A 27940-nucleotide genomic window follows, 5' to 3' on the forward strand; every position below is an offset into this window, starting at 1 on the left:
TGACAATATAATTATTGTGAAATTTATTTGTGTATATATTCTAGTCTATTCCAACACTTAACATGTAAGTAGCAAGATGATAAGAACATATTAAGAATCTGGAAACTGATGTGATTGCCTTTAGGTAAATCAACAAGAAGTAACACATTAAAAGTGAGTCTCACTAGGCCAAAGGGCAGCACTCCTCAGCACTCCTATGAAAGGCAAGAAGGGGCTCCCTTATTTATGAATAATTTACACAAGAAAATAAATGTCAAATACTACATGAGACAAAAATGTGGTTATTTCTACTTAGGGAAAATAAATTTTGCTTTACATATCTCCTTGAACTTTTTCTGATATACATGTAAAACATAAATAAATATAAATTAAACTTAATATTACAAAAGAATAAGATTTACAATTTGAATATGAACATCTCACTTCAGAAATATAGCATCTTTTCTTATACTAATATTATAATATCTCTACAGAGTTTTAAAGACATTAAGTCAATCTAAGACAACTTTCACTCTTTCATGGGGGCATTTTTTCAAATAGAAAAAATTGTTCTAACAAAATTATAGCTGATCTGTCTTACAAATAAGGGGCTAATTCACTATCTGTGCTTTATGAAAAAGGAAGAATTATTCCTTCATTCTGCATTCTTCCTTTATCACCAACTAACCCAAGAAACTCCACACTCTTGGATCATCAGCATGTTTTTTCTTTAAAAAAATTTGCCAACTAATTCAGGCTCATTTTAATAGAATAAGAAAAGTAGAAAATGCCTTTTAGTCAAGGAAAATTATTGTATAATGTGTTTTATCTCTTTGACAATTTTCCTTATGAAAGACTGGTTCGTTTGTTTTCAATATTCAATTGTTTTAATTTTGTGTGTCTTTTATAAATAAAAATAACATTACATATTTGGTGAAAATTCACTTTTTTTTTCTTCTTTCTCACATTCTAAACATGAACAAATCTCTCCACTTTCCCACACTTTTATGAAAGTAATCACTCTTAATCTTATGAATTGTTCTATTTTCAAGGGTCTTGGGAGTATTGAGAATGTGACTCCAGGACAGATTCATCTTTCCTTGCCTCGTGGACATTCCTATGCATCTTAAAAACAAGATAACATGCAAAACACTTTCTTCTCAACTTCTTTGGCTCAGTTAGCCAACGGTTTCTAGCATCATAAGCAAAATTGTCAATGTTATACACATATGTCCTGAAAGTAAGAAAAAAAAAAAAAAGTTAAAACCAAAATAACTTTCTTACTGGTTATATATATTCATTCTTTAATTACTATGTGATAAATCATGAACTATGAACTAGAATAGTTGGTTAATTTGGGGTACAAAAAAAATGCAAAGTTAGTTATAGAGCATGGACAATCCCACTCAGTATAGTTCCCTGGTGGCTCAGTGGTAAAGAAACTGCCTGCAGTGCAGGAGACCTGGGTTTGATCCCTGAGTTGGAAATATCCCCTGGAGAAGGGCATGGCAACCCACACCAGTATTCTTGCCTGGAGAATTTCATGGCAGAGGAGCTTGGTGGGCTACAGTCTATAGGATTGCAGAGTTGGACACGACTGAAGTGACTAGGCAGCAGCAGCAGCAGATATGAAAGTGTGTTAGTCACTCAGTCATATCCATCTCTTTGTGACCCCATGGACTATAGCCTGCCAGGCTCCTCTGTCTGTGTAATTTTCCAGGCAAGAAAAATTTCCAGTAATTTTTTAATTACTGGAGTGGGTAGCCATTCCCTTCTCCAGAGGTTCTTCCCAACTCAGGGATCAAACCCAGGTCTCCTGTATTGCAGCTGGATTCTTTAAGCAACACCAACTAAAATATGACACTTGAGTTTTTAGTTTCTTGTGATTAATTACCAAGTTAGATTCAACTAAGATATTTTCAGATTAAAAATCAATGAAAACTCCCTGGAATAGAAGAAAGTTTAATCAAAAGAAGAAGATACCTAGAAAGTTTCACACATACATACATATTAAGTCATTTTGTTTGATAATTTTGACTCACAACATAATAGAGATAAGATCTATAAACATGACTTATAAAAGACTTTAAAATAGATTTTATATTTTTTTAAATATTACAAATGGGAGAAACAAATAGAGTATGAGCCAACCATCTCATGATACAAGTAGTCACAATGAAAACATTCCTATTTGTAAGCCCTAATGTATCAATCTTTTGCCTTTTTCCAGATTATTTACAGGATTGTGAACATCCAAACATTTCAATGAACTGAGTAAAAAACACAGAATGAGATAATAGGTATATTGCTGAAGAGTGGAAGGCTGAAGACGTGTCACATTAACAAAAATCAATGTGTTAGTCAATCAATCAACAAAGAAAACCAATTCTAACAATAATAGAGGTTTAAACCTCTATTGTCCTTTAATAGTCACAGATATATACCAAGCCTTTGTGTTAATCAACATTTTCCAAGACACAGAAATGTGATTTTACTGAACTGTATACCTTTTGTAAATTACCAGAGATCTTACTTCTGCAGCATCACCAGTTACAGTGAATCATGACACTTAAGTGCTTTGTTGTTCTCATGCGTGTAGTAAGAGCTGAATAGTAGAGAAGGAAAATAGTGATTGGATTATGAAAGTTTAAAGCTCAATCAAAAAGCAACATGGGCATTTGTTTATAATCACATTCTTTTTATAAACTAAAATGTATCATATATACCAACACTTCTAAAAGATGTAAATAAATCCTTGGACAGGCAAACACAAAAGATCAACAGGTAAGGTATAAGACACCTTCACACTTACTCTTTCCTCTGTCTCATCGAAAATTAAATTTTATTAAATCAGCATAAAATTGAGAATAACAAGGAATATATAAAGTTAGCTCTTACTCTCAACAGCTTATACTTCCAAAATAAGGCAAGTGGGGTGTTTTTAAATAGACATTAAAAAAAAAGGCAAATTCTTTCTTAGGGGTTTGCATGAATTTTCTCTGATTCAGAAATAGAAGAATTAGGTTTACAGCAAAATCCCAGTAAAAAATAAATATTCCTTCTTTCTACATTTCAGCACTTTTCATTCTATTAAAAATATCATGGTCAATTATTTTACCAAAATATCTGAAGAAACTGATGATAGCCAAGAGAAAGCTCCCAGCAAACTCATTCCATTCCCTCCCCCTCAACCTAACAAGCCCTGAATATTGGCTTGAGAATTATACTGATAATGCTCCAATTCAAAAGCAGAACTGGACTAAATGTAAGCAAGTACAGAAAAAAATGTTTTATTCTTTTTTTTCAAAATAGTCTTGAGGAGGCATCTGTACCAACTTAACTCACTTTATATGACTTAGAATTCTGTTATTTATACTGAGCTCTAAACCACATTCTTTAAAAGTTTCAGAAAAATCTGAAGAAGACGACATATTTTACTACATTTGCTCTTAAAGCATCTGAGTATTTTATCAACAGTAAACAAATATCTATAAAACCTGACCAAAAAATAGGACCTAGTGGCCATATGCTTTTAGCAAAAGACTGAACTGCTTAGTGATTTAAAGAATGTTTTCATACTTTAGCTTAAAGACAAGGGAAAGAGCCATGAAGGCTAAAAAGGAGATACATCATCCAAAGAATTGAAAAGGCAATTGAGTAACAGCATTAAAATATAATTGTTCTTAAGCAATGAAAAAACAGACAGGCTTTAGGGCACTTCAGAAAGAATTTAGTTTCTGTGAACTCCACAGTTTTCTGAATGATAAAATCTATGAAACAGAAGGTCAATTTAAATAGTACTCTGTCTACAGGATGTATCACAGCCAACCATGACTTGATATTTAACACATGTATATTCAATGCAGATCAGACGTTTCAAGTACTGATTTTTTTTTTCTTTCTGAGTTATCACCTGAGTGCTTACTATGTGCCAAGTAAGATCTTAACCCCTTTACAGGTGGTGATTCATTTGATCCCACAAAACAGATACTACAATCCCATGAAGTGGGTACTATTATTTCCCCCATTTTACAAATGGAAAAACTGAGGCATAGAGAGGTGAAGCTCCTCACAGTCAAACGGCATGTAAACAGTAGACCCTGAATTGGAATCAAGCAGCCAGGCTCTAGAACCTGCCATCTTAACCACTGGGCTGACTTTGGCTAGACTGGCATCTATTAATAAATCCAATTTATTCATAGGCCTAATCATATGCAATTTAGCAATACATTAGAGTTTCTTTTTCTAGACAGTTTCACTTCTGTACAACACACAGATACTCATAAATTTTACTATGTAGAAAAAAAAGATGAGTTGATCAATAGGTTGCAATGAGACTTTGGCTTTCAAATCACTTAATGTTCTTGTATATACTGAGATTTCTAAATCTTTTTTAAAGACACAGGCTAAGATAGTAAATACAGTAAATACAATATATAATATATAATATATAATATATAAAATATAGTAAATACAGACAAAAGGAATAAAGATATAGCATGTCAAAAAATACAATTAAGCTTAGAAAGTTATCTATTGTTACAGTGTCAAGTTTTACTGGAAAGAAGCTAAGAACAAATTTTTAAAAATCATCAGAATTTTTGCTCACCCTGATTTTCCACTGTCCCAGAAAATTTTGACTAGAATTATGATACCAATTATTATAGTAACAGCAACACATCCTTGAGGGGGAGAAAATGGTAAGTTAATCAATATAGAAATGAGCAATTAAATATACAGTGTAACTCACAATGACAAACATACTGATTATCAGGTAAGTTAAAGAAAAAACAGGAGACATGAATTATATTTTGCTTGCTTGCTTATGTCACAAGTTTGACAGTAAAATCTACATGTTATTTATCCTGTTTTCTTTCAAGGGAAAATGAAATATTTAAAATGAAGTATCATAATGCTCAAATAAAATCTTACAGATTTGAGAGGATTCTAAAATGTTTCAACCCCACCATGCTTAATTTTAAATTATTTGATCACTGATTATTTAAACATATTGACTGTACTATGTGCAATTTCAGCACTAGAAGATGTCTTGGAGTTCACATTTATTTTGTAGATTATTAAATTGAGTCTGAGAAAGGTGAAGCTTCCATATATGGTTAATGGCAAGGCCATTTACTCAGTTCACAGTAAAGGTAACAGAGATGTAGGCCTTTCTCCCTCATAGGAAAGGCATCAGTATCTGGGCACGGAGAGGAAAACTACAGAAATGCTTTCCAGTGTTTAGTCTATTGCAGATAAAATTTCATTTAGGGAAACTGGTATTTACTTTCAATATTAAATGCACTATTTTGAGTTGAACAACAACAAATAATTGATGAAATAATTTGATCAACTGTAAAAAAAAAATTATACCTTGATTTTTACACATAAACTTTTTTCTTAAAACCAGTCACTGCCCTTTCTCCTTACCACCTGCGTATCCCTTTTCCTCCCCACTGCTGCTGCTGTTGCTGCTAAGTCTACACCCTCCCAAATCCTTGAACTCTATTTTTTTGATCTGTACTACAAAGAAAAGCATAAATGATACTAGAAAAGCAACTGAAGCTAATGTGACTAACAAGTGTGTCCAGTTTCAAATCAGCACAATACAATCAATGTCAGATAATTAATTGAGCTGCCATGTGGATACATAATTTTAAAAACAGCTGTTTTTACCACAGAATTTCTATTTTACCCAATTTCTTTAATTGACTCCTTAGCACCATAGCATTAGTTTGAAAGATTGCACTAATAAAATAAGTCATGGCTCCTTTAAAATTTGGGGTTTCTTTTTGTTTTACCACTTCCCATTAATCCCAGCATTTTCAACTGTTGCAGAAAAATCCCATTTTCAATTTGAATGATAAATGAAAATCAAAAAATTTTAAAGTGATCCCAAATGTTTGTCTGACAAAAGTGGGAATATTCTTAGAACACTGGTCAGCACATATATGTGATTCTAAAAGAAAATGTGAAGGTTTATCTTTTAACAGAAAACCAATGCAAACTACAGAAATATGAGAAGTATTGTTCTAAATAAATCATTCCTCCTTAATAATTAACAAGAATACTATTTTGCAAATTAAAACAAAGAAAAGGCAATAGTTTATGATCTAAAATTTACCCAAAGGTGAATCAGTACTAATTTAAGACTAAAACAATTTAGGCCAACTTGGTTAGAGAGCATCACTGACTAATTAGAGGTGAATTTGAGCAAACCAAACTTCAGGGGATAGTGGAGGAGAGGAAAGCCTGGTTTGCTACAGTCCATGGAGTAGCAAAGAGTTGGAGCAACTGGACAACAACAACAACCTGGGATAAATGAAACTATAATATTATAAATGAAATTAAGATTATGATTCCAGTGTCATTAAGGACCATTTGGGTAGGAAAATCACATAATTTTAGAAATGTTTTTCTCTAAGTAAAAGGAGTATTTTAGTAATGTTCCCCATTATGTAGAAATATATTCACCTAGTACTTAAAACAGTGCAAAGCAGTCTGTCACATATTAGCACATTATCTCCAATAACTGGCATGGTACTTGTAAATAGTAAAATGCATGATTTTAACTGTTCATAATCTTCTCAATAAACATACCTGAGATTACTCAAACTAAATTTGTATTAGATGGGTATTACATTAATATATAGAGTATTATCTCCATTCCTGAACAACCCAAATCAGAATGAGGCTGCCTCCTTTCCTGAAGAAATGTGGATTCATCTGGTCATTTCAAAAGGTCTTGCTTATACACATGCCATAAAGTGGAAATGCACTCTCTGTACCGTGAAAAACTAAGAAAGCTATGAATAGGTTTTGTTCTTCCTTATAATCCTATTTAACATAAAAGCATAAGTAAATAAGCATGTGATATTTAAAAGAAAACATACTTTAGATACTTCACAGAGCATTATCTTAAGTTTTTTTTCTTTACTATTGCTAATTGCTACAAGCGGCTTGTGAGTGTCACAACATAGGATTTCAGCAATGAAGGGAAAAAAAACAACACTTATAAAGAATCAGGACTATCTTAATTATTAAATTTGAGTTGTACAGATCTAGGGAAAGAATTTTTCTACCCTTTCAAGCACTGAGTGCTAAAGAAAATAATCATCTCCCTCTATTCAAGTGCCTAATAGCTGTGTGACCTTGAGCAAGACTCTTGCACAGCCACAGTTCCTCTCAACTACAAGGTGGGACACAGCTACATTACAGGACTGTTGTGAGAAGTAAATGAAATAACACACAAGCATGTTTCAGTGCAGTCCTTACCACCGACCCAAGATGCACATGTTACTCTAATAAAGGGCTATCTGAATCTTTGGTGTGGCCAGAGGGAACGATAAAATTGTCAGAAATCCATCTCATAAAGATAATAGTAACAAAATAAAAAAGAATTCTTAAAGCTGAGATCTACCCAATTTTTAGCACTATGCCAGTGGTTTTCACAACCCATATTTCATTAAGCTTCTAAGACTTTAAATAAGAATCATGATCACCATCTCATAAATGAAAAAATTGAGACTCAGAGAGATTACGTAAATCACTTGGTTTGAGTAATTATTAAATGGAAAAAACAATCCAAAACAGGATTGAAACCAAGGTCTGACTGACTCCAAAGCACAAGTCATCCTTCTATAAAATACTGTCAACAAAAACAAACAGAAAACCCCACAACTATATACAGCATGTATTCTCAGTAGGGTTGGTATCATCCTTAAAGGGGATAAAGGGTTTTTGATTTTTTTTTTTTACTTTTTACATATAAAGTACAGATGTGCATACAGTACATAAATAGATTTATATTATATCTGTAGTATTAATATTTTATAGGGATGATTAGGAAAAAATGCCTTACAAGATCCTTGAGGGGGAGAGGGTAATAATGGAAAAAAAAAACCAACAACAACCATTGTTTTTGGAAAATACACTAATACACAGCAGAGAATAGCTTTAAAATCACCTTGCAGGGATATAACTGGAGGTCCAGTGGTTAAGAATCTGCCTTCCAATGCAGGGGATGCGGGTTTGATCCCTAGACAGGGAACTAAACATCCCACATGCTTTGGGGCAACTAGGCCTCAATCAGACAACCCATGGACAGCAAACTATAAAGCCCTTGCACCACAATGAAGATCTCACATGTGGCAACTGAGACCCAAGACAGTCAAAAATAAATAAACAAATAAAAATTTTTTAAAGAAAATCACAAGGCAGGCTTCACTTACACAGCAGATAAAGTTCTGAGAAGAGCAGTCAGTCTCTATTTCTTGGCAAAATTAAACAGGAAAAAATTCAAAGTTTTTGCATTCAAATGCAAAGTTCTAATATCATTTGCATCACTCATATGCATTGCAATGCAATCAATAAAAGCAATTTCCTTGTTGTATAGTTTATCTTTAAAATGAGAAAAGTGACCTCATTCACAGAATACATTTAAGAAGTAAAGATAATTTTCAGGGTTATGTTTTATAAGTATAAGATCCCAAAGAAAAATATTACCATATGTCTGATATAAGAGAGAAGGAATTCCTCTTTATTTTTAAGCACAGGTTGGAATTACAACTAACCCTAAGGGAAAGTTTCTGGAAAATCACACAATATATACTTAAAGAATTTCAGAAAAAATAATAAAGCACCTCAAATTTTCACTGAATGCCACTGAGCTAGAAAGAAAAAGCATATCTATTAAATTTTAACTTCATCTATTAAAAATGTCATTAAGCCATTAGATCATGAGATTTTCACTTAGAATACATTTATTTTTATTTAAAATATAGAATGGACAAAATGAATTGCAATTGTTGGAATCTTTCAAAATAAATCTTTTAGCTTAAAAGTTTTGCTTAAAACATAAAAACTATAATAAGTAACAATGAAAATAATAAAAGCAACTATTACTTTCAGTTTCATAGTCACATGGCTAATTCATGCATGCATAAGATGAGCTTTCAGCTTATAAACACATAAATCAAAGCGTTTTTTACAAATTTTTATAAGTGTAATTTCCATTAGACATTACTTATCAATATGCCAATTTAGCTGTATAGCTTAACAGACATTTCTTTTATGATCTTATTAATCTTGTTAATACATAACATCAGATGATATATTTACGAACAAAAAAGGACTGGACCTAATGATAGAAGAAATCACAACAAGAGGTATGTTTTTGGTCTCATGCCTACAGCAACAGAGCATTTTTTGGAGAAACTTTACTTTAAACCACTGACTGGGAAGGGAAAAGGAAGAAGATATAACCAAAAGTAACACTCTTTGTTTTACTTGGGACAGGACAAATCTAGAAATAGTCAATGAGTAGTTTATAATTAATTATAAAACACTTGAGGATAGAAACTGTATGGATAACTCTCTCCTCTTGTGATTCTTAGGCACTAAAATGAGATGCAGTGAGCCACTAAGCATGCAATAATACTTGACTGACTGGCCAAATGATTTGAAGTTCTCCTCAAATTACCCCAGAACAAGACCATGGCAGGGAATGTTCTTGTCGTAAGATGCCTTTACCTGTTTTCTCTTTGGCACCCACCCATACTGTATTCTGATAGCATCCCTAAGACAGTATCACCAATTCAATCGACATGAATTTGACCAAACTCTAGGAGATAGTGGAGGACAGAGAAGCTTGACATGCTACAGTCCATGGGATCACAAAGAGTTGGTCACGACTTAGTGACTGAACAGCAACAACAAAGACAGTAAATAAACAATATTCTTTTCCAGGAATTATATATCCGAAAGCGATGACAAATTCTGCGGACTCTCAGAGAGTCACACTTACCCGATGCAATGGTGCTAGCAACTAAAGAAGGAAAAAAGGAAAGAATTACAAAAGTAAAAGTGTTTTAAAGTCATTGATTTGCTAGCAATTTAATAAATATGTTTATCAATCAACTGTACTTAAAGTTCAAAAGTAACTAAAATAAACAATTATAAATAAATTAATGAAAACAATCATATTACTAACAATCAAGTAACACACATTAGTATCTATCTCTATTAAACAATGGCTTCCATGGTAGCTCAGATGGTAAAGCATCTGCCTTCAATGCAGGAGACCTGGGTTCTATCCCTGGGTTGGAAAGATCCCCTGGAGAAGGAAATGGCAACCCCCTCCAGTACTCGTGCCTGGAAAATCCCATGCACGGAGGATCCTGGTAGGCTACAGTCCATGGTGTCGCAAAGAGTTGGACATGACTGTGCGACTTCACTTTCTTTTTGTCTTTCTATTAAACAAAGTCAGCCAACAATAGAAACATAAAATGTGACTAAAGAGTTATTGAATACTGAAACAAACACTATGTAAATTTGGTTATATGACTTGATGGCAAGTCAAGGTTACTGTAAGGACTAACACTGACAAATGGAAGGTGCATGGTACATGCACTATGGATTACACTCAGTAGTAGATACTACTATTTTTTTCAATAAAAGCAGAAAAGGCATATAATATTTAAAGGGTAAATTAACTGTATATAAGAGAGAAATTTGACCCCAAATATTCACTGTATTTTTATCATAATCATTTAAAATAATTGAAAAGTTTGTTAAATTTGTAAAATTATCATATTCATGCAGAAAAGAGTATTTCAACACAGTTAGCTCTATAACAAATTTATACTAAGTGAACTTGTTTCTCTTCACCTTGCCCTATTAAACCTATATATTCAACCTAAAATTTTTAGGGCCAGAGATGTTGTAAAATTTTAAGAAGTCAGTAACCACATATAAATGTAAAATTAATGAACTAAATCTAATTGGATCAATATAAGCCACAAAAGCAATGTTGAGTGCAAAAAGTCAAGTTAGGTAATGAAACATATGACATACTGTTTATGCAAATTATAAAAAACATGCAAAGCAATAATATGTACTACTTATGGTGACATATATGTAGCATAAGAATAAAAACACAGAGAGGGAGCTTGCACAGTGAGGTACCATCTCACACTGGTCAGAATGGCCATCATTAAAAAGTTTACAAACAATAAATGCTGGAGAGGATGTAGAGAAAAGGGAACCATTCTACACTGTTGCTAGGAATGTAAATTGGTACATCCACTATGGAGAACAGTATGGAGAGTCCTTAAAAAACTTAGAATAGTGTTGCTGTGTGTGTGTGCTTAGTTGGTCAGTCGTGCTCCACCCTTTGTGAACCCATGACTCCCGCCAGCCTGCTCTATCTATGGGGACTCTCCAGACAAGATTACTGGAGAGGGTTGCCATGCCCTCCTCCAGGTAATCTACCCAACCCAGGGATCGAACCCAGGTCTCCTGCACTGTAGGCAGATTCTTTACCACCTGAGCTGCCAGTGAAGCCCAAGAATACTGGAGTAGGTAGCCTATCCCTTCTCCAAGGGATCTTCCCGACCCAGGAATGAAACCGGGATCTCCTGCATTGCAGGCAGATTCTTTACCAGCTGAGCTACCAAGATAGTCCAGCTGCCATATGATCCAGTACTCCTGAACATAGATCCAAAAAAGATAAAAATTCTAATATAAAAGGATATATACACCCCAGTGTTCACTGCAGCACTGTTCACAATAGACAAGACATGGAGGCAGCCTAAATGTCCATCAACAGAGGGATGGGTAAGGAAGATGCAGTACATATATCACTCAGCCATAAAAAGAATGAAATAATGCCATGTGCAGCAACATGGATGGACCTTTAAATTGTCACACTGAGCGAAATGTCAGATAAAGACAAACATCATGTGATATCACGTATTATGAAATCTACAAAGAAAAAAATGATACAAATGAATTTATTTACAAAACAGAAACAGACCCACAGACTTAGAACACAAAATTTACGGTTACCAAAGGGGAAAGGTTTGAGGGACAGATAAATTAGAAGGTTGGGATTTATATATATAAGCTGAGTCACTTTGCTGTATGGAAGAAATGAACACAACATTGTAAATCAACAACACTTTGATGAAATTTTTTTTAAAGAAGCAGGCAGGAACTGAGGTTCCCTTTTTTAAAAAGGGAACTAATTAGAGTGAGATTTTGTGTATTTGACCTTTTACCTAAAGGAATAAAGAAACATACATAGGAAATTTCAACAATAATATCTGTAATGTTTTAAGTTCTTAAAGATTCTGGGTAATGGCCAAATGAGCTTGAGTATGGAAATTTATGAAATTTGGACAATGTACTGAAAAAACAACAATGATAACTATTTGAAGACATGGAAGAACAAACTAACTCAGGCAGAAATAGATCAAAGCCGAGAGAGCTCAGACTGCAGATGAGTTGCAGGGAGTGGGATTTGCCTGCACGCAGCAGGGAGAAATCCCTAGGCCACTTGGCACAGAGAGCAGAAAGCCACAGTTTCACTAGCTGGAGAAGAGCATCTGGAAAGTGAGGAGCTGATACTGCTCTATTTCTTGACATACGTGGTAGTTACACTGATATTTGCTTTAGGAAAGTTATTAAGCCTTATATGTATATTTTGTACAATTTTCTGTGTGTTGATGTCAATGAAAAGTTAAAATAATTTTAAAAATTGCCTCTTGGCTCAGTCCTATTGAGATTTAAAAAAAAAAAAAGATAAAAACAAAAGGATAAAAACAACCAAAAATCCACATATCTCTATTAGAGAACAAGAGTGTCTATAAAAATGGCTATTCATTAAGCAAGTTGTAAAATAAGAAGACATCCTAGTGGTCTGAAAAAGCATTAGTTAGATGGGTTTCATTCACTCAGTAAGTTTTCCTGAAATCTAAAGCATATGTTACTCTGCTTTCATAAAAACTGTCATTTAAAGAGTTAACCTGAAAGATTTCAAAGAACTCTGTGTTTTTAATTACTTAGAAGATACTATTAATGTACTTAACCAAATCATCAACTCTAGGGAATCTGGAGAGTTCCTTTAGCATGCTTGAGAGATGGGTCTCTGTCATTGAATCAGACCTAGAAATCAACCTAAAGGATTATACCTACTTGGTTCTTTGAGGGATCATGAGGAATTCAGTGGCTCCCTAAAGCTAACATGAAAAGCAGCATTTTTTTACTGACGTTAATTTAGAATTGCTTTTATGACACCACAACCTTTTTCTGTATCATTGCAAAAATATTTCTTTCTTAAAGGTATGCTCTAGCACAATCCAAAGTTAGCCTTTGAAGAAAGTCAGAACATTGCTATGAAGAAACTCTGCCTACAATAAACCAGAGACTTCTGAATTTTTTAACCCTGATGAATTTGAAATTTTTACCATGGCACATAAAATCCATATGTGCAAACCTGAACTCAGTCAACTGACCTGAAGGAGTGCTTCCTCTTCCTCTAGGTGCACCTGTCGCATGCAAACGCGGGGTTGTCCTGGGAACAGCTGTACTTTTTGCTGCTGTAACATGAGCAGAGGTCAATCTTTGTGTTATACGAAGACCCTTAGTCATATGTACAGAAGTGGACTTTTGTGTAGCTTTAAGATTCTGTGTAAGTAAAGATTTTGCTGAGGTGAATCTTTGGGTTGTTGGTGTGGTTGCAGAAGCATTTGGCATGATGGGATTCTGAGCTGCTATAGAGACAGTGTTTGATATTGGGGAATTCCAGGCTGTCGTGGCGGAACCATTTGCTGTGGTAGGTTTCTGAGGAGGTGATGGGACCTTTGTAGCTGGAACATTTACAGTGGTGTATGTCTGAGAAACTAGTGGGGGCTTTGTAGCTGAAGAATTTATTGTGATGAGTTTCTGAGGAGTTGGTGGTGTTTCCGTACCTGGAACATTTACAGCGGTGGGTTTCTGAGGAGTTGGTGGGGTTTCTGAAGCTGGAACATTTACAGTGATGGGTTTCTGAGGAGTTGGTGGGATTTCTGTAGCTGGAACATTTACAGTGGTGGGTTTCTGAGGAGTTGGTGGGGTTTCTGTAGCTGAAACATTTACAGTGGTGGGTTTCTGAGGAGTTGGTGGGGTTTCTGTAGCTGGAACATTTACAGTGGTGGGTTTCTGAGGAGTTGGTGGGGTTTCTATAGCTGGAACATTTACAGTGGTGGGTTTCTGAGGAGTTGATGGGGTTTCTGTAGCTGAAACATTCACTGTGGTGGGTTTCTGAGGAGTTGATTGGACTTTGGTACCTGGAACATTTACTTCAGTGGATTTCGGAACTGTTGGTGTGACATCAGTTTCTGTAGAAGAAAAATGTTATAATAAAATTAGGTAAATAATGCTGTCCAAGTTAAGATTTAGGAACCAACTGTTTGCTTTGACTCCTCTTTCCCCACAAATATCTATGTATGACTTTTAGGAAACCAAGTATTCTTATGTCTTTCCCAAGGAACTGAAATGCTATATATTATCTTTGCTTTGAAATAAGTTGCACCTATAGACAACTAAAGTGGATTTACACCAAAGTAATACTGAGATTCCTAAAAGTGTTTTCTATTTGAAAAAAGAAATCAAAGTCAGAACTGGCAGTGATCTCATTCTTAATACCCCTCAAATAAAGAGTTTTTCTCATAAATTGTCCTTTTTCCCTCATGCCAAGACCAAAGAAGAACAGGATGCAACCTTGAAGCAACAAAGATAAGCACAACATAGTCAGTTTTTCCAAAGCGGTCAGGACATGTTAGTGACCTTGGGAACTTGTTTTGTTTCACTTCTCTTTTAAAGCAATAAATTCAATCAGACTACAGTAAATCCCTTTTCTCCTCTTGTGTTGGTTACCAACCTTACACAGAAAAAAAGTTTAGTTCCTCTTTGGATTTTAAGTGAGATAACAAATATCTGAAGTGCAGATTTAGTGAAGACCCTATTCTGAGAGTCACCAATCTAACATTAAAATTTTAAGTCTGTTTGACTTTGAGTTGCTGATCCAATCTCCCTCATAAGGCCGTACTGAGCAGTATGTAAGCCTGTTTGACCAGATATTAAAGACTGCTGTCCACTTCTCTAAGCTTCAGTTTTCTCATCTGTAAAATGAATGAGTTTCGAAAAACTTTTACTATGAGGTGCCTGGAGATGGTTTTGTTTTTATTCCGCTTAGAGTCCTGAAAGTTTTTGGAATCTCTTGGTTGATATATTTCATCAGTTTGGGAAATTTTTCAGTCATTATCTCTTAGTGTATTTCTTATGCTTCTCTCTCTCTCTCTCTCTTTCTCTCCCCTATTTTTTTAATTATAATTAGAACAGCCATCTCTCAAATGTCTCTTAAATTTGGTCTGTATTCTACTTTCATTTTTCTCCTTGTTCTTCAGTTTTAATTAACCTTTCTTCCAGTTTCCAATACCATCTCCTGCTATGTCCAAATTTCTGTTAAACCTGTCTACTGTGCTGCTCAGATACTATATTTTCCCACTGAAGAATGTCTATTTTAATCCATTTTATAGACTCCAAATCTCTGTTGAAGTTCTCTATCTTTTCCATTAGTATCTTGAATATATTAATCACTTAAAGTCCTTGTCTGCTAACTCAGTTATCTAGATTTTTCTTATTTGCTTTTTATTTCTCCTAATTTTGTTATAATTTCTTGCATCTCTCCATATCTAATAATTTTTATTACATGCAATACATTCTATAAAATTCAGATGATATGATCTTCCAAAGGGAGGGTATCCTTTTCTGATAGGCAGATTGGTTTGCATCACATCCTCAGCCTATGAGGACTGAGCTGGGTTACAGTTTCCATATGACTCAGTATACTTTTGCTGCTTGGAAGTAGATCTTTTTTCCTCAACCCTGAGAGACTGTGGGAGATCCAAGTCTATTCTTCAGCAGTGCCCTCTCTAGCAACACAGCCTCTCTTTCCACAAAGCTTCAAAATGAGCTTAAATGTTGTAAGAAGGATGCTGGTTGATACAAGCCTGTTCTTGTGATGGGTTTGTTGTCCAAATACCATAAGGTTCAGGAAGATCTCATTTTGTACTTTGGCAGCTTGAGGTCTAGCTCCCCAGTCTCATCTGCATTCCTAGAAATCGGCAAATGGCTCCTGGAAAAACTGGGTCAGTATTTGAAGAATTCCAGTTTCCAGTGTGTTATCCTAGCTAACCACAACTACTGAGAGCAATGGTCTTTTATCTGGTTCAAGATGGATCCTCAGTCTAGGTGCACATCAGAATCATTTGCCTTCATTTGGAATTTTAGTTCATTCAGCCCTAGTTATTTTCCTGAGGGAACAATTTTTGCCTTTAAAATATGGTTTTTAAAAAAAAATCTACCCAGGTTTTGTAGTTATTGTCATGCCAGCATTGGCCTGCCATGACATCCTTGAGCATTACCATAGAGTTGTAAATTCTAAATAGCTGATTATTTAATAAAATAGGGGAAATAAATATGAAGTGGATCATATGGCTAAAATTTAAAATATCAAAATTTACTCATTTTAAATGAATTCAAACCATTAAATGAAATTTCCACCTTTTAACTATCACATCTTCACATCATAATAACCATTATCATTAATGGTACAGAGAACAAATATGCAATATTACTGGGACAGTAAATTGGTACAGTTTCTTTTGAAACAATATTGGTAACATCTATCAAAAGTTTAAATGCATATACCTTTGATATTGTAATTACACTGCAAGGAATTTATTATAAAAAATGTATTTGCACAGATACAAGGAACACAATAATATTTACTGTAGAATCTTTTTAAAATAATTTTTTAAAACTAGAACAGATACTAAATTCCCTTCAATAGGAGACTGGTTAAGTAAATAATATATCTGTATCATTAATATGATTTAAAAAAAAAATATGTGTAAACAGTGGCTACTTTTGAGGGCAGGACTAGAAGAGACTTTTGCTTCTCATTTTATATAATCATCAACATGGGTTTTTTTGTTTTTGTTTTTTTGGTTTTTTTTTGGTTTTAACATTGTGCTGTGCTTAGTCACTCAGTCGTCCAACTCTCTGTGACCCCATGGACTGTAGTCCGCCAAGATCCTCTATCCATGGGGATTCACCAGACAAGAATACTGGAGTGGGTTGCTATGCCCTCCTCCACAGTATCTTCCCAATTCATGGATCAAACCTGGGTCTTCTGCATTGCAGGTGGATTCCTTACTGTCTGAGCTACTAGGGAAGCCCAAGAATACTGGAGTGGGTAAGCCTATCGCTTCTCCAGGGGAACTTCCTGACCCAGGAATCAAACTGAGGTCTTCTGCATTGCAGGTGGATTCTTCACCAGCTGAGCTACCTGGGAAGCCTAGTTTTAACATTACTTCATAATATTCACGTATACTACTTATATGAAAAAACTACTGTTAATAAGCAAAGCTATTTAAAAACCATGCTAATAAAATTCAAGTATAATTATAAAAGTAGTTATTTGTTTGAATTATACTGGCATTTGAATATGAATCTGCTTAAATGAACGCCACCTACTAGGGAAGTTCTAGAAATGCAAACAAGGGAGCATTGTCAATAAGAGAAAAATTCTGGAGGCAGAAAACAATACAATTCAATGAAGTCAACAGGTGAGCAAGAGTTTCTCTTTGTTGTCACAACATATAAGATCATTATTTAGATCTCTCAGTTCAATCTAAGATTTCCTCTCAATTAAATAAACCATTTTATACACTTTTTTATAAACAAGAATGTATCTATACTAACTTATTGAAAGTAACATGATAAGAAACAGCAAATATAAGCTAATTCACTAAAAACATGAGACATATGTGTGTGCATATATATATATATATATATATATAAAATTATACATCTCCATCGTACTCTGCAGTTCAAGCCGTAAAGAATCCATCTGCAATGCAAGAGACACAGGAGACATGGGTTTGATCCTTGGATCAAGACAATCCCAAGGAAATGGCAACCCACTCCAGTATTCTTGCCTAGAAAACACCATGGACAGAGGAGCCTGGTGGGCTGTAATCCATAGGGTCGTAAAGAGTCAGACATGACTGAGTATGCACACACTTGCACTATTACATATATACACATATTCACAGAGGTTATGTGTGTATTATTTGTATTTTACCATATGGTGGCTCAGCAGTAAAAGAATCTGCCTGCAATGCAGAAGTGGGGACTCAAGTTTGATTCCTGAGTTGGGAAGATCCCCTGGAGAGGCAAATGGCAACCCATTCCAGTATCCTTGCCTGGAGAATCCCATGGACAGAGGAGTCTGGCAGGCTACAGTCCATGGGGTTGCAAAGAGAAAGCCACAACTAAGCAACTAAACAACAACAGCAACAACATATGTTCTCCACATCAGTGCTTCTTCCTTTTTGGAAGTCATAGACCCCCTCGTAGAGTCTATTCCCCAGAAAAATGCAAATATGCTCATGTACAACATTTTACATTCATTTCTCAGGGAGTCTGTATGATCTCTGAAGCCCATATACAGACCCAAGAGTAAAAATAAACAGAATTGCAACTTTGCAAACTGATTACCTCTGCATTGAGGTAGGGGGCCACTCCACTCTCCTTGGTCATCTTTTACAGTACAATAGATAGAGCTCTCTCCATGTAGGGTGAAGCCTTCCATACATTTGTATATTACAGATTGTCCATATGCATAACTGTTTTGTTTCTCTTGAATCATTCCATGGTCAACTTTTGGTGGTTCTGGACATAAGATTTCTTTTAAAACATCATAACATATGTTAAATTAATTAAATCCCCAAGATAATTTTATAAACAAGATTAAAATATGTTAAATATTTCATTAAAATACTAAAAATATACCATTCTTCTAAATTAAACATTTCATCTCAGAGAAAGCAAGGCAGAGACTTCCATTTAAGGAGTAAAAGGACTTGAGTTAAAACCTAAGATATACCCTCCTTGGAGCAGAGAACAGGGCTCTGCTTTTGATTCCAGGGAGAAACAATACTGAATGAAAGGAGCTGGGAATGTAAGTGGCATGCATGGGAAACAGAAATTTTAGATAAAGCAAAAGATTTTAAAAGTCAAAATTAGACTTTGATTTTCAGGATAAAACTTTTAAAGCATGTGTTGACTCTTGGCCTTTTATTTGAAGTAAATTTTACTGAGCAGGTGAATTTATAAAACAAATACAAGCAAAGTATTGATTGTTATATTATAAAAAGAAGCCTCTCCCTGGCAGCTCCCCTGATAAAAAAATTCAGTGGTTCCACATTCTCTAGAGACATGAACCTGTTTTTCTTGTCTTTTTTTTTTTTTTAAGCAAGAAAGCAATGTGATCACATGGGGATGTCAAATTATATTTATGAATTACTTTCAGGCCACTGATCGAAGCAGGGAACAAAAACAAGCTAATCTGATTTACGCTGGGCTGAGTGGGTATTGACAACACACATTACCATTAGTTCAGTCCCAACAGTTTCTGAGCATCTAATACATACTGGGCATTGTTCTATAAATAGAAGTATAACCAAGTAAGATACAGTTCCTCTGTCTTAAACTATAGTGGAAAGAGACATTCAAAGAGATCATTTCCATACAAAATGGTGAGGATTATCACAGAAGCATGCACAGTGATGTGGAAAGAACAAACAGTTAGCCAGCCTGGGGCTGTGGATACAGTCAGCAAAAGCTTCGAGGAGAAATTCAAGAGCAAACTCTTAAAAAATAAAATAAAAGCGGTAGAGGGCGCTGAAGGGGTTTCCTGGCAAAGGCAGTATCACAAGAAATGATGTGGGGACATGAAGAAGTGTGAGGTATCCAGACAACCTCAGCAGTTTGTGAAGGAGGAGGGCGAGACATAAAGTGTGGAGAACTGGATAGACCATGGCTAGACTTGTACACTATATGAAGGGGTTTAGACCTGGTACGTTGGACGTGATGAGGAGATACTATCAAGTCTCTCTCAAGAAGGGAAGAGACAAGTCACATTTGTGTTTCAGATGGATGACTGGGTAGAGGCTGGATAAAACACTAAAGGTGTGTGATAATGGAGGCTGGAGGCCCCTGCAGTCAGCATCACTTGAGCAAGTGGAACTCCTGCCTAGCTCCCACATGGAAAGGCCATGCTCTTGCCCTCCTCTGGGTGTGCCTCTCTCTACTAGATGGGGAATCTGCAGGGCTAAGAGAGTATGCTCAATGAGAGCTCCTCCCCACCCCATTCTAAATCACACTCCAAGAACTGGTGCCCAGAACTCCCTGGGCCAACACTCCTTTCAGGGTGTCTCCTAGTCCATATTCTTGACAATAGTCTATACTGCTGATGTGTCCACCTTTAGGCCAGAATTCAATGGAGTGGGGCTAAGGGTTATAGGGGATATGATTTGGGTGTGTTGATTGAGCTATCCATTTACAGGCCTCAGAGACCCCTCACAGTGCAAGAAGGGGGCACCAACTTGAGAAGGGCTGAATCTTATATTAGGGACCTCCATTTATACTCTTGTCCTAGGCCCTGAAAATGTTAGGAATAGCCCTTATTGCAAAGTCTAAATGAAGGCTAGTAAACCATATTAAAAGTATTATATAGAGAAGATAATACAGGTTTGGGAAATATATTAAGGAGATAAAGGAAAAAATATTTGGTGATTACAAGTGAGAGGTTAAGATAAAGAGAGGGGCCTGGAATGACAGATATTATATAGCAGCAACTGATTCTAAGCTAGTGTGTACTGCTGCTGCTGCTGCTAAGTTGCTTCAGTCGTGTCCGACTCTGTGCGACCCCATAGATGGCAGCCCACCAGGCTCCCCCATCCCTGGGATTCTCCAGGCAAGAACACCGAAGTGGGTTGCCATTTCCTTCTCCAGTGTGTACGTGGATATGGAGGTGTGGGTCTAAAGAAGGAAGGAACAATGGACATATTCAGAACTTTTCCTTGGTCATACGGCAATCAGAGGTGATCCTTATTCACTTTATCAGTCAGCTTATTTAGTTGACTGCTAGCAGTCAACTAAAATTATTTTTGAAAATAAAATATTGGCAGAGAGATAGGAAAACAGGTGTTTCTGACACTGAGGCTTTCTTCAGAGGTGAATAAGTATCACCTCTGATTGGCGTATGACCAAGGAAAAGTTCTGAATATGTCCATTGTTCCTTCCTTCTTTAGACCCACACCTCCATATCCACATCCACAAAGGGACATCAGTGGTGCCTCATGTGTTGATAAAAGCCCAGACTGCATACTTGAGATATGCTGTGTGCTCAGTTGAGGTAAAAAACCTCACTGCTTAAGAATTTATACTTTCCACTTGAAGTCTTTGGTGGAAAGTCTACACTAGGAGAAGTAGGGCTTTAATAGGGATAGTTGAAGACATGGGGTTGCTGAATGAAAAGGCCTCTTTCCCACAGAATACAGATGTCAGTGATTGCAGAGTTGCAGAGCCATTTTCAGAGTGGAAAATATGAATATCAGGGTTTTTACCACAGAATTGAAGATATTAGACAGAGAGCAAGATCTGGACTAGCTGTAAGCAAACACAAAGAGAAACTGGGTTTGCAGTGCAAAAGCTCTTCTGTGCTGGAATGCCTGCTTGGTGTACACATTTCTGTGAACTTTATGACAGCAGTTGCTTGTAAATATGTTGGTCTCAACTGGGAGACTGCTTGTCCAGACTTTGTGACAAGTTGTTGCCTCTGTCAGATAAAAAGATATGGTCTAGCTCCTGCTTGCTTTCCATATTTGCTTTAGTATCAGTTACAGCATTCCTAACTGGATGATATAGGAAAGGTGATGGTGGGTAGTAAGGATGGATATTTGAAAATAATAATGAAAAAAACGAAGAAATAGTAGATATAGGAGGTAGGGCCCAAGGTGGGTGTGGCAAGAGCAAACTCCTGGTTGGCAAGGCTTCATTTCATTTGTCTTCTTATCAGCTGACCCCACACGTTTCCTACCAGAGAGCGCGATGTTTGTTAAATTACACTACATCCACTCAAGTTTCCTGCTCTTAATAACACCAAAACTTGAAATGAGCAATAATTTCAATGAGGATGAGAGAAATAAAGCCTAGTTTTTAAAACACTGCACATATCTACTCCTCTGTTTTCAGGAGACATGTGTCTCTAATACACATATATTTAACTTGATATACCCTTTTAGGAAATTAGCCTTTGTGCCCTCTTCCCTCTTGAGAAGACAGAATTTTCAAGTGCAGATATTTCTTCATTACGATGTATGCTTATTTCTTTAAAGATAAAACCATATCACTGTTTAAAACATTTCAACGTAATTAGCTCAGTTAACAATCCTTAAAGGAATCTAGTGTAAATTGACACTAGGTCTTAGAAGAATGATGGGCTTGAAATCAAGAGGTCTGGGTTAAGTGCCTACTTTGGCCACTTATTTTGGCATATAGGGTCAAGTCATACAGACCTTTTAATGAATAGTATTTTAACCACCACAAAATTACAAATTATGAAGGAGGGAAAAAGAATCCCAAGTCTATTTTATTTGACTGTTAGAAGGAATGATAAGATAATAAATGACCAAACGCAATATAAACCTTAGCTAATTTTTAATCCTTTATCCTCATGGTTAATAAATTAAGACGCATTACTAATAGAGTTATATAAACAAGGCAAATTATTCACACACTGGAAGGTGAGGGTATTACAAACATATACTGAGGGTAATTCTAAAGAGCAAAAAGCAATTTATCATTGATTATTCAGTCCTACAGCAGAGTGCTTAGATTTTTTCAGTCTTACTTTGGCATTCTGGAAATCCATCAGTCCACCCAACAGTATTTCCCATAGGAGCACAGAAACTAGAAGCTGCACCAACTAATTTGTACCTAAAATAATGAGGGAAGAAAAAAAAAAAAAACAACCTTAAGTTCCATTCACACGTATTTGACTTCCCTTCAATCCTTCAGAATAGGACCTTAAAATATTTGTTACACCAGTAGATAGAGACAAGACAATAGGTGATAAAAGCTCATTTGGTAGTTTAAAGGAAAAGAAAAAAATATATCTAAAAGGGTGACATCAAAGATTAAAAAAGTGTAAGATAAGCAAAATATTTTTTTATTTGGGTAAGGCATATGTTAGAAAATATTAAAATATTTAAAAAACATTTTTAAAGAATACAGATGCTTAAATCTTTTCTATTTCTGAGTTCTAAAAGATCAATACAGATTCCATAGAACAATAGAATGTACTTATATTTAAAGGGTTCAAAGTATCCCCAGATTTGTTATTAATGATCCAAATATCTGTGTTTAGTACAGGAGACAAATGATACTGGTAGCTTTATAAATAACAGGGACACACAGAACAAAATATCATAGTTCAATTTATAGATATTAAATGAGAAAATGAATACAAAGGTTTTAGCAGCACTTGAAACACTAATAATACTCAATGATAATACTCCTTTCCCACACATAGAGAACTTACAAAAGATCTTAGGTCAGAATGATATTTTTACACTAGGAATGATTGTTTTTAACCCTTGATATTTTATAACAGATTGTTTACATACAAAGAAAACAAACAAATGCAAACTCATTATTTAGGTAAAGACTGGTTTCAACACTGAAAAGATTTAATTTCTCTAAGGATCATCAACTTATCACAAGTTTTTTCCTCTACAAGTCACAGTTAAAACTTCATAATGAAATCTAGCAATTGAGAGAATTTGGGTGGTATTATAAGAAATATTCCTTTCTTGCCCCATTTTACTAACTTTAACTGCAATGAGTTCATCACTGAGCAGAGGGTGGTCTTATTGCTTATCACAAATCTAAAAGTTTCCATCTTAAATTCTAATTTGTTTTTCCAGTTGTTAAATATAGTGTTTCATATACTCAAACTTACCCTGTGTTACATGAAAAATAGATGGTTGCACCAAGTAGTAGGTCAGTTGTTATATTGACATGACCATTTTCTATTTCTCTAGGCTTAGGACATGATTTTTCTAGGAAAGAATATAAATTGATTTTTTTTTGTTGTTAAATTATCAGGCACATCTATGCAAATTCACCATCTGAACCATTGCTATTACTTATCCAACTATTTAAATTGTACCTTCATTTTATCAGTTTCAAGAAAGCAAGGTATTAGTCCATGGGGTCACAAAGAGTCAAACACGACTGAGCGACTTTCACTTTCTTTAAAATATACACCTAAGTCATTTTTCACTATGTTAGGTCACTTCAGTCACACCCAACTCCACGCAACCCTGTGGACTGTAGCCTGCCAGGCTCCTCAGTCCATGGGATTCTCCAGGTAAGAATACTGGAGTGGGCCATTTCCTTCTCCAGGGGATCTTTCCAACCCAGGGATTGAACTCATGTCTTTTAAGTCTCCTGCATTGGCAGGAGAGTTCTTTACCAATACTGCATTTCTAGGTAACCTTAAGTTTAATCTTAGGTTAAAGGCTTTTCCAGTGGTCATGTACGGATGTGAGAGTTGGACTATAAAGAAAGCTGAGCACTGAAGAATTGATGCTTTTGAACTGTGGTGTTGGAGAAGACTCTTGAGGGTCCCTTGGACTGAAAGAAGATACAACCAGTCCATTCTAAAGGAGATCAGTCCTGGGTGTTCATTGGAAGGACTGATGTTGGAAACTCCAATACTTTGGCCACCTGATGCGAAGAGCTGACTCATTTGAAAAGACCCTGATGCTGGGAAAGATTGAGGGCCGGAGGAGAAGGGGACGACAGAGGATAAGATGGTTGGATGGCACCACCGACTCAATGGACATGGGTTTGGGTGGACTCTGGGAGTTGGTGATGGACAGGGAGGCCTGGGTTGCTGCAGTTCACGGGGTTGCAAAGGGTCAGACATGACTGAGCGACTGAATTGAAATGAACTGAAACCTTAAATGTGAAATGAGTGAGCAAAGTAGTATTTCTAGCTCACAAGTATTTAGTTTGCTAATTTAAAACAAATTGGTTCTAATGGTTCATTTAAGAAACATTCTAAATAATAATATGTACACATAGCCTTCCACTATGAGTGAAGGAAGAAACATTATTTTCCCCAAACACCATATGATTAAGATTATTCTTTAAAACTATACTCACTTTTACAAAATCTATCAGGTTTGGACCACATAAAATTCTGAAGACAAGTTATGTTTCCTGAGAGAGATGGGTCCCGTATGTAGCCCGGACGGCACTCATATTCCACAGTGGAACCTTCTGGGAAATAATTCTGTTGGCTATAAGACTTTTTGAGAGATGCAAAAAGTAGCCTGGTTGGAACATCACAGCTACCTAAAAGTATTAACAAAACAACAACAACAAAAAATGAGTATCACTTGATGTTATAATCTATGTCTAATTATCTGGTCCTTAGATCGCTCTTTGTATTTCTTTGCACATTTAGTATTCATATTAATGTCACTATGGCATTGATAGTGTATCAGCATATTCACATATAAATTTTCATTCGCTAATTACTAGAGCCCTGTGAAGTAGATTTGGTACACCAAAGTCACTATGCCCACAATTTAGAAAATGTAACGTATTTAAGTTGCCTGGCATAATTCTGGCATTGACTCAGTTAATGCCAATTCCCTTACCCTGTCCTATGTATCATAGGGATAGATAAGAACCAGCATTTCCAGATCCCTGGGCTAGTGTCCTGGACAACAATAATAGTTAACAATGATAGCTAACATGTATTGAGTACTTGTAAATGTTTTGCACATGTAAACTCATTTAATCCTCAGGACAACCTATGGAGGCAAGGATCAGATGAGCCAATGGAGCACATGAAGTATTTAAAAACTGGAAACATCCAGACAAATGCGAATTTATAGTGGCATCATATAGTGTAAGGGACATTAGATCTATGATCAACAGACTCACTGGCTCTTCTGCATAGGGAGCTCCTGATCCCAAGGAAATTGTTTAACTGGGAGCTGCTTTCTCAACTGTAAAGTGTGGATAAGTCCTTAACTAACCTCAGGGAGTTCTTTGAAGAATTAGACGAAGTACTCTATGCAGAATAGTTAGAAACACTAAAGCAGGATACATGTGCAAAGACATGTACTTCAACCTCCTGCCTTGGGATCATGGATAAATAAAAACGAAAAGTTCAAGCTGATTTCACATCTGATTTCACAAAATACTCATAGCAGTTCCTATGTTCACTGTAGCTTCTATTGCTCCAAGCTGTTCAAATGCAGGAATTAAATTTTTATCTTTACTTGTACATGTCAAGGCTAAACTAGGGCAATGACTATAAAGATAGATTTTGAAATGAAAATTGAGAATTTTTTAAAATATCACCACAGAGTTGTACTGGGCAAGTCCTACAGAAGACTCTGTTATGTGTCCCAAGGTAACTACCAAACATAGTTATAGATAATTTACTCCCTAAACAGTACCTCTTGTTTATTTTCACTATTAATCAGTTCAAGAGTTGCAGTGTTAGGAAAAAATAAATAAATAAACCTGTTAATGAAGAGCAGGACCTATTCCAGGAAGTAACACCATCAATTAGCTAGATTGTGAATTGCCAACAGGTATGCCCAGGTGATTAATAAAGCTAGAAAACTATCAATTACCAGTCATTCCAAAGAGGGATAAAATTAAACTTAAGAAACATTCCATTCCCATAACTTTTCTAAAATGAAATGAAGAACTTACGATTACAAAATTCTGCAAGCTCTGACCATTTATTATTCTGACAGACCACTGAGTCTGCCTTGCCAGGAACTTTTACAAAGCCTTTGTTACATTTGTAGGTTACTGTGCTTTGTTCAGGAAAACTTGTAAGTCTTCCCAAAGTTGCTTGGGCATTAGGCACATCTGGAGGAAGGCTGCAGTCACCTAGGAAGGAATAAACAAAACTGAAGGAAATGACACTTTTCAATTCATAGCAACATTCTTTTCCCAACACAAATAAGGGAGGCAGCAAAGGCTTTTGATGCCTACATAATATTTCCATCCAGTGCTGAGCTGACACATCAAGAACTTGCCAGGCTTCCTGTCTGTCAATTAACTCAAAACTAAAAGAAATGCTGCCCCTGGTTATCATATACATACAGAGAGAGCTTTACACTTTCACAGAGACACTGTTTCGAGGCACACAGTACAGACAGAAGCCCCCTTGGAACGTTACAGCTGGAGGAGACGACGCGCAAACTTCTAGTGCCAAGTCTGTGCACGACTGGACCCTGTGGTGGTCAACGATCTGGCTTCCCAACCCTAAGGGACGCTAAGGATCCATTCTCTTCGACCTCTGCCTGTCTTTGTGGCTTCTCGATGTTTGCCCCCTCTCCCCTAGAACCCTGCCAGCTGGGGTCCAGCATAGTAAACCTCCTAGTGGCAGGTGAGCAGCGCAGAGCCTCTTTCCGTTCCCAGGGATCGTGCCAGTAGGAGGGCTGACCCTTACAGGTGGAGGATTCCGGGAACGATTAGGGATGCCCACATGGCTCACCCTCCGCCTTCCGCGGACTCCTCGGCTGTCGTGCCGACGACCTCCACCCTTTCCACCCTGCCCGGAGGTTGAGCCCCAGGGGTGGTCTTCGGCCCGGACCCCCACTCACCCGACGCAGGCGGAGGACGCAGGAGTAGCAGCAGCAGCTGCGGGCCCAGCCCGCCCAGGAGGCTCAGCACCGCGCGGGCGCGCGGGCGCGCGGGGCTCATGGCGCACGGGGACGCGGACCGGGCGTGGGCCTCCGCGGTGAAGACACAGCGGGCTGGAAACCCGAGCTGAAGTCGGGGCAGCGCTCTGAAGTTAAGCAATAACAGTTAGATTAGCGCCCTGGGCGGGGCCGGGGCTCTGACTCACCAAAGGGCTGAGAAAGAGACGAGTGGGCGAGGGCTTTTCTCACACCAGGTGCTGGGCGGGGTAAGGGCGGGAGCCCCATCTTCACGGGCCCTTGGGATCCGAAAAAGAGGAAAAAGAGGGGCCCGGGCAGGGAAAGCAGCTTGTCGGCGCCGGACGCTGGGACCCTTGCTTTCTCTTTGCTAGGGTGGGGCCCACTATGAACGGCCGAGTGGAAATGTAAATATCTGCTTTCTTAGGTAAACAAAATAATGGGGGCAAAGGAGGAGAGAGGAATGGTTAAGCGGCGTAGGCGTTCCTCCCCTCGGAACGGATTAGTTTAAGTGGAAATGAAGCGCC

At 36.6% G+C, this 27940-nt stretch overlaps 1 protein-coding gene across 11 annotated transcripts; it reads right to left on the reverse strand.

Moving 5' to 3' along the window:
* Window positions 1–27792, reverse strand: CD55 (CD55 molecule (Cromer blood group)). Of its 11 annotated transcripts, none has more exons than XM_040262918.1 (12): window positions 27360–27784; window positions 26458–26640; window positions 24886–25077; window positions 23675–23774; window positions 22565–22650; window positions 18367–18555; window positions 14088–14138; window positions 13275–13358; window positions 9785–9805; window positions 4589–4661; window positions 2487–2584; window positions 1126–1213 (listed from the first exon to the last, which is right to left on the reverse strand). In XM_040262918.1, exons 1-11 carry the CDS (start codon window positions 27457–27459, stop codon window positions 2530–2532), a joined length of 1134 nt encoding a protein of 377 aa, XP_040118852.1. In that variant the 5' UTR covers window positions 27460–27784; the 3' UTR covers window positions 1126–1213; window positions 2487–2529. The 11 variants fall into 11 exon arrangements, 9 of the variants coding, with proteins under 9 accessions (XP_040118849.1, XP_040118852.1, XP_040118851.1 ...); XM_040262917.1 differs by lacking the exon at window positions 27360–27784 and adding an exon at window positions 26746–26873 and having other exon boundaries at window positions 13275–13355; window positions 13731–14138; XM_040262916.1 differs by lacking the exon at window positions 27360–27784 and adding an exon at window positions 26746–26872 and having other exon boundaries at window positions 13731–14138.
* Window positions 27793–27940: the final 148 nt, after the last annotated feature.

The sequence above is a fragment of the Oryx dammah genome, unplaced genomic scaffold, assembly GCF_014754425.2.
Source record: "Oryx dammah isolate SB20612 unplaced genomic scaffold, SCBI_Odam_1.1 HiC_scaffold_21, whole genome shotgun sequence".
NCBI classification, from domain to species: domain Eukaryota; kingdom Metazoa; phylum Chordata; class Mammalia; order Artiodactyla; family Bovidae; genus Oryx; species Oryx dammah.